The 16,044-nt window shown below is 50.1% G+C and overlaps 1 protein-coding gene across 10 annotated transcripts in view; it reads left to right on the top strand.

Annotated features, from left to right (window-relative positions):
• LOC122370934 (kinase D-interacting substrate of 220 kDa-like) overlaps window positions 1–16,044 on the top strand; it is a 93,947-nt gene that overhangs the window by 35,769 nt on the left and 42,134 nt on the right. For 7 of the 10 annotated variants that reach the window (XM_043346912.1, XM_043346921.1, XM_043346903.1 and 4 more), the window contains exons 2-3: window positions 6,430–6,550; window positions 13,116–13,214. In XM_043346912.1, coding sequence (XP_043202847.1) covers window positions 6,430–6,550; window positions 13,116–13,214 — 220 coding nt within the window. Of the gene's footprint in view, window positions 1–2,298; window positions 2,551–6,429; window positions 6,551–13,115; window positions 13,215–16,044 lie in introns of those variants that run through there. The other 3 variants (XM_043346931.1, XM_043346965.1, XM_043346946.1) reach the window with 2 other exon arrangements.

Below are 16,044 nucleotides of genomic sequence, written 5' to 3'. Positions count from 1 at the left end.
ACCGTCCACCCTTCCACATTCTGCGGTGATTGCTCGGTGGGCGATCGCCCACCTATTGTCGCCGGCTGGGGCCGCTGTTTCCTGGTGATTGCGCCGAACGGTGCGCACCGCCAGCCGCCGCGCCAGTCTCATGTCTGACACCATGCAACTCACTCCGGACCTGGTGCCGCTCATAGTCGGCAAACTGCTCGGCATGGACAGGTACGCCCCGCCCCGCCCCCTCGCCCAACGCCCTTTTGGTGACGTCATGGGCGAGTGCCGAAAATATTCATGTTCGAGTTCCAGTTTTGCTGGTGCTAGGCCGACGCTCGTGACGGTGACGTTTTGCTGCTTCCGTTATCCGTTGATCTTATGCATTATTTCCTGTTGAAGTTTGCCAACATCACGGTATAGTGGACGTCCCCGTTTGGTTTGTAACGGAAGCTTTTTTTGTTGGCTTAAGTGGTTGGTGACAGCCGGTCAAGTGTGGTTCAGTATTGCCCAACACACGTCCAGCTGCCTCATTAGTGATCGACCGTAAGCTATTTCGATTATGTCCCAGGTTCGTTTCCATATCTGCGGAAATGTGATGAATGTCTCCTGCCGGTGACGTTCCCGCGTGAGCCGTCTCATGAGCCAGTGATGTCGAGGTCGCCCGGTACGACCCCTGTGGCCCCTCCCCTGCTCCCCTCCCCCTTGTGATCCTCCCCATCTCTCCCCCTCCCCTTCCCCATGTGTCCCTCTTCCCTTCTGCCCCGCGTCCTTTCGAGGGAGGAGCTGGCTGGGATGCGTGACGGGGCTTTAGATTGACGTGCTGCGGTGAGGCCAGGCAGTGAAATAGACTGGATCGATGCCTCGAGAATCGATGATTGGGATGGACCTAATGTATCATGTAGCATCTGTCAGTACAATAGGGAGGCCTGCAACAGCGCCGCGTAATTACTCGAGCGCCTGTATGTGGGATTGCTTTAGACGCGGACGTAACTGACCCACGTATAGACGCTGACTTTGCCGAGAGCGTGACGGCATTGTTCCTGCGCAATTTCTGCTGTTAACAATACCAAATATTTCTCAGGTACCTGCCTTTTATGGTTTTGTACGATCGGACACTGTTTTTTTTCTTTTATCAACCAACTTTCGCTACAAGCAGCTATTCAAAAACTCGACAAACTGGTGAACTCTTAGACCTATTTGAAACACTGCCAATGGTATTTTTTTGCTCCAAGACATGTTTGAAACCTTTCTGCTTTAGTAAGCATGTTTTATTTTAGATCCTTATCAGCCTTAAAACCTTTTAGGTATTTGTCTTTTTGAGGGGGGTAGGGGGCGATTTTCCTGTCTTCAGTTGAAACCATATTCAGATTTCAGTATGTTGACTCACAGACATCTGTACATATACCAGAGGCCTATGGTTGGAGCCAACCATAGGCCATAATTCATCCACCTCCCACGGCCACAGGCTGGCTGGTATAGCCCTATAACAGCCAGCCTGTGGCCGTGGGAGGTGGATGAATCGTGTGTTCCTAAGCGGGCAAATATACATAGAGCTGCATGTTTTTGTTAGACTTTCGACTTACGTTATTAATATGTTTTGCTACGCTGAAATGGTTTCCATCTTTCCATTCAAGAAAGCCTTTGCTGTTGTCCGAAACTTTTTAAGTCGCTGATTCTATTAGTGGAAAGGCTGTGTTCTTCTTCGAAATTTAATGGGTCAATTTATTTCCTTCCAGCAGAGACAAAAGCTTAACTAATTACTCAACCAAGTGCAAAAGCTAATTTGTACAAAACTTTTGTAATTTCCACGGTCGATTGACGAATGCCTGTTGGCACGTTGTATTTTTCCGTCTCGCATAATCCATCTATTCTCATTCATTACGTAATGATTTGTTGAATGCCTTCGAATGGCGCATTTCGGATTCACTTTCTGCTTGCAAGCGCAAGCTTCCTTTCGCCTCTAAACGGCTTTGTTTCTACATAAAAAGGCACATAACGTTTTTGATGTTGATTTGCTAGGAGGGCTCTACATTCGTAGAATCTGCCAGCGTTCAGCAAGGACAAAGAGACCGGGCTCTCGTGGCTGTCACGGCGCTATCCCTCATCGGCGTGCCCTCCGTTTCCAGCCGGTCTCACAGTCCGGCATTATCTGCCCCGGTGCGTCGAGCCGGGCCGGCGCGGCTGACCTTACCTGGCCCCGCCGCCGGTGGCCGGCGACCGTCACAGGTCGGTCGCACCGACGCTTGTCCTCCGTCCCCGCGAGGAGGACCGGGACGAGGGCTCAGGACTGGAGGGTCAGCCGGCCGGAGCGCGGCGCCGGCGGTCAGTCGGCCGGCCGCGCTCTCGGCAGTATCTGGCTGGCAGGCGGACGCTGATCTGGCCGGGGCCGTGCTCTGATTAGCTGCGGGCGGCGCGGGCCGGTCACGGGGGTGTCAGTGCGCGCCGCGAGCCAGAGCTCCGCGGCGGCGGCGCCGCGAGCCACAGTGAGTTGTTGAAGACGAGTGGGAGGTGATCGGTGGAACTCGACTGATCGGAGAACTCCCAGAGACACCAGGACTCACGTCGGACAGGCAACTCGTGAGAATTCTGGGGTTGTCACATTGCTGTTTTATTGGACTGTGGTGTGCTTTCGGTTAATGTCCTACTTTTGACGATCTTACACCGATTTTTGCAGAGTTTTGCAACCGACCAGCTGCCAACCTATGTGTTCATTTTCTGCTAATTGGCAAACATCATTCCTGACCCGATCACTGAGGAATATTGAGCATAACAATTGCAATTATACAAGCAGAAACAAAGCACCTAATCCTCGGAGGGTGTGCTACTTCCATGCCAACATTTTTGTCACAACAAACTGAACTTTTCCTTGTGATGAGCCGTGACGCCTGGTCTGGTCGACAATGTTCTGTTTGGCCCGGGTTCTGTGAACCCGCCGGCACTGTTGTTCATGCACCGGGGCCGTGGTCTGCGACTTGATACGGCGGCCGCCCGCTCCGGTCACGGGGTAACCCGCCGTCGAGTTGATACGGTGTGTGTCAGCAGATACGGACCGTACCACCGGATACGGGTGCACGTGGTGGCGTGCAGTTCGTCTCAGAGAAGTACGGTGGTGTGTAAAGGTGGTGGCTTTCTGGGCTTGGGTGAAGGGAACTGAATCCTTCGTCAGGCCGGTATTTAACTAAATGGTGGGACAAGTCCCTGACAATGAGCTTATGGTGGGTTCTTGCTTTGAGTGGCTTCCATAATTCACCCTTGAGCCGTCTGCACAGGACGGAAGCCTGCATTCAACACGTTTGGAACCGGATGGCGGCGTTAGCCGCTCCTTACACTGAACGGAAGCCGTTAATCTGCGGTTAACCGTAGCGATTGCGTCCAAATGATAATCGACTCACGGGCTGGACTCATGGATTGTAAGCCGTGATTCGTGGCCTGTGATTAGTGATTCGTGACGCCAGTCACGGACGTGAATCTGAGTCGTGACAAGATGTCTCCACTGGGTTTACCGTCAATAAAACTGTGAACGCAACAGATGACAGCTCGCGAGTTTTTCATGCGATCCTTGAACTCGCCGCTGCAGAAGCACAATTTTCTGACTTCATCCGTTTTTTGTCCAGAGTATTCCCGTTAAACGGAACTTTGCTAGTCGAATATGGTTGCATGTTCATATTTTTAGTTCACTGGTATATTGAATAATTAGTAGGGCACGCGAACAACAGTTTCGGAGTGAATGACTCGTCGTTGACTCATAGGCTCCGTCTGGCACACTCAGTTGCTGCCGTTGTCGATGGCGTGTTGCAGGTGACGGATGGCACCTGTGCCGCCGATGTGGAATCGTGTCGCCGCTCGGAGATCTCGCCCGAGGCTGTCTGCTCGGTGGGGCCGGGTCGATAGGACACTACCTGCGGGCACGGAAATAGGTCCTCTCCTGCAGGCTCATCCCGGGGAATTTTCCGCTGAAATTCAACCACAAAGGTCAAACACGCGTTAATGCATGTAGAGATGAATTATTCCATGGCGTTATTGATAGGAACCAGCTTGTTTGGCCGCGCAAAGTGCCTTAAAGTTAGACAAATTAATTATATTTTTTCCCTGTCAATTTTCTTCGTATTTAGCTACCTTTAACTAAAGCTAGAGCATTAAAAACCTTCCACGTAATCTCTTGCTTAAATAATTAATCGACTGTCCATTGAAAGAACGTTTTCAAAAATACAATTCATGTTGAGCAATGAATAGCATCGGCCGCTGCGGTTTCTCGTCATATCTCAAATACATCGCTCGCCTTCAGCATAGGCGAGCCGCCGAGGCATCGGCTGGCTCTGCGTCCCAACCACAGCCAACTCGTCCCTTGCAAAACCTTAGGGGCTGAATGCACCGACGCTTATCCGTTCACATTAAACGTACTGAAATTTACGGACGTGCTTACCAGGCATCTGGCCGAAGAGCTCTGCGGGGTGGTATTGCACAGCACTCGTTCTCAAGGTTCGTACTCGATCTCCTAGCTGGGTGTGGTGTGTGCTATGGGATAGGCTTTCTACTGCCGTTGTGGTGTTGTGCTGATGGCTCGAGTTGGCTGTTCCGATGGTGTCTGTAGTTATGATGTTGTATGATGCAAGCTGATGGTATTCAGTGTCTTGCTAGTGTGTGTGGTCCGGTGTGATGCATTTGTGTGATATGATGGTGTGTTGTGTTATGGTATGATAACATGTCTGACGACATGATGCTATGTTATGTGCCTTAGCGCAGTTGAACCCCCACATCGCTTTGCGCTTTGACCGCGGCACACGCTTCCCCCGCTCTCGCCTCTCACCGCTGCATCCTACCTACATGTCAGAGGCGGTATCATGTGTCACCATTCAGGGTATACCTCTGGACACGTGGCTCGCCATAATGGGGGAAACGCCCTCTCCTAGTCTGCGGACGTCTTCTTCGGCACGTTTGATCTCGGAAGAAAAATAAACACGACTGTGCTATTCTTGCACAGCTTAGGGTGTCTTTTTGGGGGGGCATTGCTCTGCGTGGAATGTAGGCATTAGGTTTTAAACCAGAACTCCCAACTTGCCATTCTTGTCAGTTGTTATCGGCAAATTTATTGATAATTGTCGCACAGGCATTTGAAATTACACATTAATAATTCCAATATCAATCAAAAAACTTTACGGTTCAGTTCAGACTTCAGCACCCTTGTATTTCTCCGCCATGATTCATAACCCATTCTTTCGCTGGGTTGCGGGCAGTGAATGCCACTTGTTGGCCACACGCCGCCCCAGTCTGTCACCGTCGATCCGGGTTCGCTATCTTCTCATCACGAGTACGTCAGTCGCTTCCACACGGAACTCTGCCGACTGCATACGACCATCCAGGAGCGTCGTACCAGTGCGCGATGTCGCCGACCCCCACCAGGAAAGGAAACGGGGCGACTCCTCGGGCGTAGATGTTATCTACAGCACCACTGATATTGTTAACCTATCCAAACAGTTCCGTCGAGAGGATAAACAGTCCGCTGTATTTGAGTTGTCGCAAGGAAGATATGATAATGTTAGACATTAGCGAATGACGGGATACTATTATGGACGCAGGAAAAGCGTGCAAGCACATTATGACATGTGATGCTTGGGTGTTTTCGCTTTTTTCATTTTTTACCCCCGAACCATTATCCAACGAACATTGCATTGAACACACTAGCGCGATTGAAGACTGCAAATCACGTATCATGTATATCAAAACATCCGCGATTCTGTCATACCCCTGAAAGACAGCCGTCTCTCCAACGTGGCCCTGTCTGGGAAACGATGGTTTATTTGCACCAAAGCTCGGCTCGTGCCGTGTGAGCTCGCCGGGAGTTCGGCCCTTCTCCATATCGCGCGTCTGTGCCTCAGCTGGAGGGGTGTAAACCCCGCGGACTTGGGCCCTTCGCTGCACAGGGGATGCACAGGGGACGACATTGTATTTGTTGGGGAGCGATCAGCACGCAGCGTCGGAACGATGTGGTGACGATACTGAAGATCTTCCCAGTCGGGAAATGCCGCAGCGATCAGCTCCGCTATCTTTTCCTCACGTGGACGTGTGTACACAAGAAGCGATCAAGTGGGACAGCGTTACTGTTTGGACAGAGAGCCACTGGTCACGGCGAGGCGTGTGGACAAAGATAATGAGGATATCGGAAATCTCGGAACTAATCTCGGAACGATTTCATTCCGCTTCGCCGAAATAGGGGCGTGGGCTCTTCAAACCGTTCGCACCCTCAGCATGGCCTAAGGAATGTGGGACAGTGATGACTTGCCCTGTCCTGACGTGCCTTGCGCTGCCCTGTCCCTGTTCTACCTTGCCCGCATCGTCTTCTTGTCTCGCTTTACCCTGTTTCACAGTCGCCGTGACCTGATGGCTGACATGACCGTGACCTGAGCTGCCCTGAATTGACCTGACCGTGACCGTGACCTCCCCCCTCTGCGTCCACAGGCGCAGCACCATGGTGTCGCTTAGCTTCACCTCGCTGACGACACTCATCAACCGGGAGGACCTCTCCGCCTTCACGTCGTTCCTCAACAACAGGAATGTCGCCGTCGACGACCGAGATGAGGTGAGTACAGGAACGCAGCCAGACATACACACATTGACCTCAATGTGATGTGATGAACTCTGGTATACGAATAGCTCTTCCCGGCCAAAAGTATCGACTTACGATATTTTTATAGGAATGCTGGTACTTCATTTGTAAATAAATTCGTAATATTTTCTGACGTAGGCATTAGTACCATCCTAGCGCAACTGTCCCTTGAGCAATAAATTATCATTCAATCCGGACAATGAAGTTTGCCTACGCAGTACATAACTATTTACTATCCGAGTAGTAGCTATGATAAGCTACCTGTCCGGGGTCATGTCCTTGGTGAGAAGCGGGCCCGCTATCCTCTCAGGGCATTTAGAGCCGATTGTTTCGTGGTAACCGTGTCGCTCCTTCTTTGTTTGCCAATTAGACCGGGTCCATATTATTCCTAATCAGCAGAGAGTGGCGCCAATGTGTTTGGTTTTGCCTGTTTGGACTTGGGACCGTTTTTTGCTCGTCCAAATTTGTGTCCTTTTTTGTATTGCCTCTCGTGCATTGTTTGGTGGGCCAAGCTTCCTTGAGAGGCTGACCGTCGCATATTGCTATTGTGCTGGCTTTCCTGCATATTGGATGATGGTGGTACACGCCGGGTGAACGAGTTAAAAATGGCCACGGACAATTATCACAGCGAAATCAGTGGGCAGGGGAATGACCTGAATTTTATTAATAACGTACCGTGATTGATGAGCGTGATTAATTGTTTACCGTCATACTCGAAAGCCTTCAACTTGATCACATTTTATTATGATGTTGTCAAATATCATTTTAATAGTCTATGCATTGCTTGACAAAACGTTGCAGCTGTCATCAAGTGACACAAAAATTCGACAAGTTGTGAATACTTGCGAGGACAATGACTGCCTGGATAGCTCGACGCAGTGATCACACAGTGATCAAGTGTGATAAAGTTGTACACTATATTTACATCATCGGACGTGAACTCTTGTCAAGAACACCATGGTGTTTACTGAATAGGAATGCGGATGTAAACATATGACCGTTGCAAGGGCCTTTTTAGGGATAAGACATTGAGCGCTTGGAAGCGCATATGGACGGAAATGTCCGCCCAAAACCCTCAACAACACACAGGCCTGGCATTGGCTGGCGAACCCTGGCGAAACACTGAAGTTTGAAATCATGTGTATTGCATGCCTTGAATTCCTTTTAGGATCAAATCCACGGTGGCCTGATGACCGAGTCTGTTACTGATGTATTTGCTGACTTTGATCGGTCACAGTCGGTTTGTTGAACCATATGCTTTCCAAGAAGACTGCATGCTCAGTGATGCCTTTTTGGTAGACAGACGGTGTCATTATTTTAACGAACCAGGGGTCCATTCCTTCATTATCTACTTCAATCCTTTGATGTTTTCCTCTAAGTCGGCTACATCTACTGCTGTTGGTCAGCTTCTTTCGGTCTCCGGTCTTCTAGCTATCGGTGCGGCACTGAAGACAGAGCCACCAGTGGCCCAAGAGGCTCTGCCTCCAACCCGTCCCCGGGAGACAGGGTGACGGGGAGGGAGGGGGAGGGGGCGCCGTACCCCGCTGGGTATGCGATCTCAATTCGAGACAGTTGGCCGGCGACACGGCTCAGTGGTGCCGGGGCCATCTCGAGGGCCGGTGGCGCGGGAGACGCGCCCGGATCGTACCCGGGGGTGGGGAAGAAAGGGAGGGGAGGGAACGTCCATCACCGCTTGACGGCGTCTGAAGTTAGATTTGTGTCAACACTGATAGGCACGTCACGCTGATACTGAGAAAAAATGAAGGATTGTGAGGCACGATCAGAAACTTGTGCTGGTTTTGTCGCGAAAGTTATCAAGGTTGTTGCCTGTATTCTGCAATTTTCTGAAATTTTGGTATTGTGTTTTCACACAAAAAGACCTACTTTTCTGGCTCTCATTTTTTTCTTCTAACAGGCACTTGATGCATTGCCGGAAGGTAGATTTCTGCTAATTGTTCAGCTGACACATCACGTCATGAAAGCCTCGCGTGTTCTCCTTTCTCTGTATGCCGCATTATTAATCAGACAGGGCAGTTGATGGCGTTATGTAATGAACTAATGTTGCCATGAATGTATTTTTATGGTGGGGGAGTTAATGCCTGTGAAAATAATAGATCATCTGAAGCAATCTTTAACAGATTCTGAAAAATGAAATCACATGTTTGGCTGGTTCAGAGAAACGTCGATGAAAATGTGTTTAAGAGACCGCCAGACGTTCATCAAGGAGGTGACGTTTGGATCAAGGATCTGACCTCATCAGGATATCTTCATACGTCATTGGACCCTGTCCTCCTGGCCCTGGCACCAGTGACCGTTGGTGCACCGTTTGTCAACAGAGGCGTCCGTTCCGTTTGAAAGGATAATTGTCCGCTCTCTCTCTCGTGCTGCCACCGCCCGTATTGTTTCATTTTCACGCCACAGTCGCAGCTCCATGGTAAACGGTCGCCTTCATTGTGATATCTGAGCCTATTTTTCTGGACACTGGCACTGCCTAATTGTTTTGGTTTGCCTTGTTTGATCACAATATGCGGTGCAATAGGCTGCCGACAAATTTTTGATGCTGTTGTTATGCGCTATTATTGCCTTTTGTTTGTCCCGTTTTCTGCTTGACAGAGCTGCTGATATTCTATTTTGAAGCAGCCGTGGCTGCAGGTTTACATTTTGCCACACTAGCTCGCTCATATTGCGGCATAATTTTTGTGTTTACTTGCATTCTGGTAGCCAAACATATATGCTAAGAACTTACAGCGATTTCTTTGCTGCTTTTGTTTATAGTAAGAAAGACATCATTGTTTAGCCGAACAGTTTGTACGGTTTTTATTTTAATGCCCTCTTTGGTGTACAGAAGTAGCACTAAACATGCAAAATTGCATTTGCATCATGCCTTGCTTTCCGTCGGTCTTTGTGATGCATTACATTTATTTGCTATCAATGTGTACAACTATTGAATCTCATGGCGCCCATTCCCATTCAAAAAGTTCGACCATTGAGGAAAATCCTGTAGCCTTGGAACAGTTATTGTGGCCACCGCAGAGGGGTCATTTCAGCGCCATTCACGTCATTTAATCGCCAGAATGTCTCGGCTGCCTCGGGCACGGATTTGCCATTTCGCTTATCAGCATTCACAATCAGTGCAGCGATCGTCCGCACGGCTGCCTGGTGTGGCTCTGGCTCCACCAGTTCTTCTGTGACGTCACCAATCCATCTGTGAAGTCACCTGTCTGTCTTGCCGACGGTGGGGGTAGGGGTGGGGGAGGGGTGATCCCCGGTGTTCGGCCCTCGGCCGGAGTGCCAGTGAACTGCATGACCTCGACTCCGGCGTCCTTCCGAGTCGCCTGTCTGCTGTCTCGGCGCTCTTCCTCCCCTATCCAGGCCTGTGTCGGCGTGGGACCCGCTGACGGACGCAGACAAAACCTGTCCTCTGACGGACTGCTGGCAGCCTCCGACAGACTTCTCGTTTGGACTAATCTCTGTCTGCCCCCGCCCCCTCCTCACCTGGCCCGTGCCCCTGTCCCCTGGCCCGCCCGCCCCGGCGTCCTCCGCTGCCGGTCGCCGGGTCGCTCGCCTTGTTCCCATTCCTGTGTCCGGTCGGAGGAGCGGGTGTGTCGCCGGGCTCACCGCGCCTGTCAGCGCACGCTGTCCACTCCTGTCCGTGCTCGGATGGCGGCGAACCGTGCCGAGCAGCCGTACCGCCGGCCCAGTCTGGTCATTAGCGGCCCCGTGTTCGGCCTTGGCTCTTCGGGCAACCTTTTGTCGTCCTTGCCCCTACCCCGTCCGATAGATAGAAACGAGAGGAAAAGAAACCAGCGGGATCGAGGGTTATATTTGCTTAATCCTGGAGGTTCAAGCTACTTCAAGGAAAAGTGATTGGGCATCAGGCGGTGGCCATCATCTTGATGGATGGCTGATCAAAACAGCTATTACGATCAATGATGCCTTGGCTTTCTTGTTTTACTCCCAAGTTTTATATGATTTTAGTGATGTCATTTTTCTTCAAACCACCACCATTCCGATTATCACTCATCAATGTAAAAGGCTCGTAAACGGAATACCGATCAGTTACAAGTTTTCTGATCACGTCTGTAACCAATTTGAGCTGATCAGTTCCAGAGAAACGGTTACCGCACAATGTCCCGTGCCATGCTCGCCAGTGCCTGCGTGATTTCCAGCGTTCGGCCGTTGCGCCGCTGATCGTTGCATATGCTAAGTCCACCCTTCCCGTGAGCGTCCGTGAGAACAATGGTTCGGATCCGGCTCGATCGCACCGGAACTACATATAGGGAAAACTTAGCCAGCGGGACCAGTTCGCAGAACACTTCTGGAGACGCTAATGACTGCACATTGTCGAGACTGTCCGTTTTCCTGAGACGAACTGATGAGGGGTCGCAGCGGTGCCCCGTGGCGTCAGGTCGGCCAGGCACAAGCATGGAGGTGTTGTTCCATGAGCGCCTGGTGGAGAGTGCAGCCAAAATACACACGGGAAGCGGTGCATTTGTCTCGATAAAGGATAGAAAACGATTTATCGATTAGGTGGCTCAAAGGTCAGTGAAAAGGATCCATAGCAACGAACTGTAAACAGTGGCAATCGGAGATGTGAGCAAGCGCATATCGCCAACCGCGGTATTCAATATTCATAGGATCGAAAACGAGCTGCGCTAAAATTGGCCTGTTTGAATTTCCTGAATTGTTGAAAAGCATGTTACGGGAAAACATCGAAGGTGTGATTGGATCGCTTTGAAATTATGATTTGTTGACGTTGGTATCTAGCGTCCTTCCACTGATACATGCATCCTTCGTGTATCGGTTGACTATTTTCCCTGTTTCAATTAGAGCATTCATTAGCTCGTCTCCGCCGTTCTTTAATATTGACACAATAACTTTTGCATCTCACCTATCATCGCCGTTACTTCATCATAGACAGTGCAGTTGCTACAGCATCTGCTGACTTCTGAGAAAGTGATTAATTATTGAGTTACTGTAATAAATGTTATGGTATGGAGTATGGACGACTCACTCTTGTCCTAAGTATAGACCCCACTACTGCATAACGATCACGCCGTCTCCGTACCATATCTTCCACTGCACTGCCTTTTCTGCTCGGTCCGCCCTGTCAGCGGTGATCGCCCGCCGAACCATCGGCCCCGTCACCGGGCGTCCATGCCTAACCAGATACTCAGATGCTACACGGTCACGCCACCTGGTATTGACACCGCCGTCGCGTCGCTGGTGTCGAACTGATATTGCTATTCGGAAGTGCTAGTAGTAACTAATAAGGTTTGTAGTTGTGTGCAGGAACTCGTATCTATATTCGTTTTGCCGAATTTTCCACTTGGGTGCAGTTACACATACACATTTTCTATCCTCGTGAGAAATCAGTTGCACCTGCATATGCACCTGAATATGCGACTGTTGGGCGAAAAACATCGTCCAAACACCGGAAGCTACCTGTCTGAGTAATTCTTTACTCAGTGGGACACCCGAAGCCCCGCATTAGCCCGTTTGCCGATGACTCGCCGGTTCCACCCGGACGCCACGTGCACATGTGGTGCGGCCCTGCCAATACCGACCCCTCCCCACCAGCGCCGCCGTCGGTCTGGGCCGGCTTCCGTTACCAGATGGTTGACCTAATCACGCCGCTGCAACCTCCCCCCCACATCCCCACGTTCACCCCCTACTGCCGTCTCTGCCACCACCACTGCCACCACCGCCCCGCCAACGATCGCCGCTGTGCTTCCCGACAATCTTCTGCCGTGTTTTCCGCTGGGACGCCATTGTCCGCGGCTGCCAGTGATCGGGTCGCGTCCGCCGGCCGTTGGCGGACGTGTGTGGCGGCCTGTCACTGAGTGTCGGCTGTTGACAGGCCACTGAGCCCAGTGTCCGGACGGTGTCTGGGTCCGGATGGAGTATCAGGACCATTTGTTCACGGGATTATAAACAGTGCAGCAGGCGCTGAGGGCTGTGGCCACATACTGACCCTGCAATGGACGGCCGAGTGCCGGGCTGCTGCGGCTGTGTTGAGAGTCAGGTTGCTGTGTTGTGATGCATATTTGCACAGCTCTGGTATGATTTGTTTGATTTAGCGACATACGAGTACGTTCATAGTTGTTGATGCTCATGATCCTTCGAAACGTGTTTTGTCTTCCAGCTCTACCAATGATGTTTTACAGCTTTACTTCTGGGTTAAAAGAAAGTTCAGCAAAAGGCTGATGCGAACAATTAATCTTATTTTTGCAATGTGTTTTTCCTTGAAATTATTTCGCATATGCCTCACATACTGATCTCAGGCAGCTTTTGCCAAATTGTCAGGGAACTCAGATTTGTTTTTCAATAGAAAAACACAATTATAAAGAATAGTGTTTTAACTATTGACAACAAACCTTCGGTTATAACGGGCTTTTGAAGCTGTCTATTTATACAGCTCGATTAATTCACACACCAAAACTAGCTCCAACCACACGCCGGCTAGACAGTCCCGCAGTTATTTAGTCGTCGTTGCGTTCCTCCCGCTGACCTGACCTGACCCGTTTGTCTCCGACAGAACGGCACGACGGCCATGATGGTGGCGTCGGAGAAGGGCCACTCGGCCTTCATCCACGCGCTGGTCGAGTTCGGCGCCGACGCCACCCTCTCCGATCTGGTGAGTGACCCCGGAGGGATCCGTGACCTCAGTGTGACCTGTGACCTTAATGTGACCTGACCTTATTGGGATCCGTGACCTCAGCGTTATCTGACCTCGGCGAGATCTGTGAAGTGGGTGGGATCTTTCAGTTCAGCGAGATCTGTGATCGTAGTGGGATCTGTAACGGAAGCTAGATGTAATTATAGCTTGTAGCATCATTGAAATTGGTGCTAAATTGGTGGGGATCAATTGCCTCATCGTAAACTCCGCATTATCAGGACCTTTTATATCAACTGGTGACAATGTCATGAACCCGTACCTTGGATCTCGTGACCCGATGGCCCGTGACCTCGACACCTGGCGGACCAATCACTCAGAGCGGGCTGGTTGACGGATGAATGGGATATTAAATCTGACTTTTACCACCTCCAAACCCCACCATCACCCAGGTGCTCCTCGCCACTGTGCTCTCCGATTGTCTATTAGGGGCAGCCCAGTCACCTTATATCGACTCGTCCTTCATCCACGGACGGTCATTAGGTCACCTCTGTCCAGCATTAACGCCGAGATGGGATAATGTAGTACGGAGCCCGTCTTATCAACTCCACACCCCAGTGACGTAATGCCTATTAGTGACGTCACCGGGTCTCGTCGTCTCTCAGTTCTACTGGCGGGTCCATCGGTTGACTTGGTCGCGGGATCGAGGTCTGTAAGGACGTTACCTGTGAGGACCAGCTGAAGTTCCCGTGATTTGTGATGGCTGGGTTTGACCGAGCTGATCACTGGTTTTTAGGTGTACCGTCCTAATTTGATAAGCTACTTGAGTGCTCCCCGTCCGTAACAGAGGCATCACGCACTGCTCTGTGCCCAAGTCGTGGTGATCCTTTTTTATTCGTATCCAAACAAAACTATCTCCCACTCTAGTGGCTGACGCTTGACCCAGTGATCCCAAAACCGGCTAGTATTGGTGTCAATAAATAGTAGCGGGATGGTCGTTAACAAGGTAAATCTAAGCGGAGTGCATTCTTCCACTGCACATAAACAAAACACGACATGAAGCATTGGACAAGCATACGTTCGTAGCACTTGAGTCGCGAGAATGCTCACGAATGCCAACAGTCATGTTATGATTTTTCCTTAAGGCCGTGTTACACTACCGAATTTTGGCCACGACCCTATCGCCGAATCACGTCGTGTAGGAAATCGGCGAACAGTTCACCGACAGAGGCGAACAGTTCGCCGACAGAGCCCGATTTGCAGACAACGAGTGGGGGCCCCCCTAATCGTGCGCGGGTCGAAGCTGATCCATGATTCGGCGAACATCGCGAATGAATGGCGAATCTGTTGCGAATAGTCGGCGATACCTTGGCAACAAGTCGGCGCACGTAGCGACATGTCGGCGGTGACTCGGCGAGTGTTTGGCGATCATGTTCGTTTATTATAAGTTCGGCGAACGGCCACGAAATTTTCATTTTTCATGAAATATTCGTGGCGGTCGTGACGAACCGTAAAAGTCGCGCGGTGGGCACAGACTGGTCTGCGAAATGCCAAGACCGTGGAAGAAAGATCCCGAATCGGTCCGCGACATAGGATGACTTGCATATTCGTGCACATTCGTGTACCAAAATTCGGCAGTGTAACAAGGGCTTTAGCGAATAGGGATATAAGATTCTTAAGCTTTTGGCATCTCGATATTCCTAATGAGTTCACCAGTATTTTACACCAGTATTGTACATTGTTTCTTCATATATTTGCGAGACCCTTTGATTAGTTATGGAGAAGGTCAACACTTTGTATTCTTGTTGTGGTATTTTTTGTTGTGGTATTCTATAACTTATCAGTATCAATTATCATTTCGCTGCAATCCGGAATTCGGTGCGGCCTTGAAATATCGTCTCAGCGGCGTCACGTTTCAATCAACCTAATTACATACTTGATTCCTGGCAGGTATTTCCGATATTTTTTTCAGACCGCCTGTGTTTGTGCCAAAACTTCAAGGCCTGAGTTTTGTCTAGTTGTCGGCTCAGCCTAAGCATACTGACCATGGACAATTTTACAGCCAAACAGAGGCAATAAACGCGTCTTTCGCGTCTCTTTATCCGTGTCCGGTCGTGTGGTGTCGATCGTTTCTATGGGCTGTGTCAGCCGACGTGTGACCAAACTGGTCAGTTGGTGACGCCCGCACGTAGCTTCTCTCCAAGGTCGCTTCCTCGATATGAGTCTTCTTGGTAACGAATCAGCCGTGAAATGGCTTAATTGTTTACCGCCTGGCGGGATACGCCTTGAGGCCGAACTGGCATCGGTGGCCTTTCCGGTTTTTGGCATGCTTCACAAAGTGCTAAGGCCGAAGACCAAACTAAAAGACCAACATACTCGTAGTGCCTACGCCGAATCTCCTCGTACATGTTTCAGGCTTTTAGATGTTTGACTAAGTTTTTGTTTCTGGTCAGAGTTTGATTAACTTCTTACATGAATAACGGTTGGCTAGATGTTACGTCAAACATTCTTTTCCTACAGCCTGCCCACGTGCTTGTTGATTCTCAGAAGCTTTGTGATAAATGGATTGACACTTGACCAATTAGAGAAGTCGTACTTCCCTTACATGGAACGTTGATCAGAGATCGGGATACCTCTCGGTTCTTATCAGTTCGTCAATCAGAGACATCTGCCTTTTATTTACCCAAGGACAATTATTCCAATAGTTATCTGAGTCAATCTGCTGATAGGAGGGACAACTACGTGTGCCTAGGAGATAGTTTACAGTCCATCTCCGTCCTTGACGGTCAAGATAATATTACTTACAGCTTATGCGTGGTTGTGGTTTTTCGATGAGTCTGATCGAAGCTTG

Source organism: Amphibalanus amphitrite, unplaced genomic scaffold (genome assembly GCF_019059575.1).
Source record: "Amphibalanus amphitrite isolate SeventyFive unplaced genomic scaffold, NRLGWU_Aamphi_draft 000035F_arrow, whole genome shotgun sequence".
In the NCBI taxonomy this organism is placed as follows: domain Eukaryota; kingdom Metazoa; phylum Arthropoda; class Thecostraca; order Balanomorpha; family Balanidae; genus Amphibalanus; species Amphibalanus amphitrite.
Note: the sequence above shows the minus strand (reverse complement) of the source record. Positions and strands in the feature narration are given on the sequence as shown.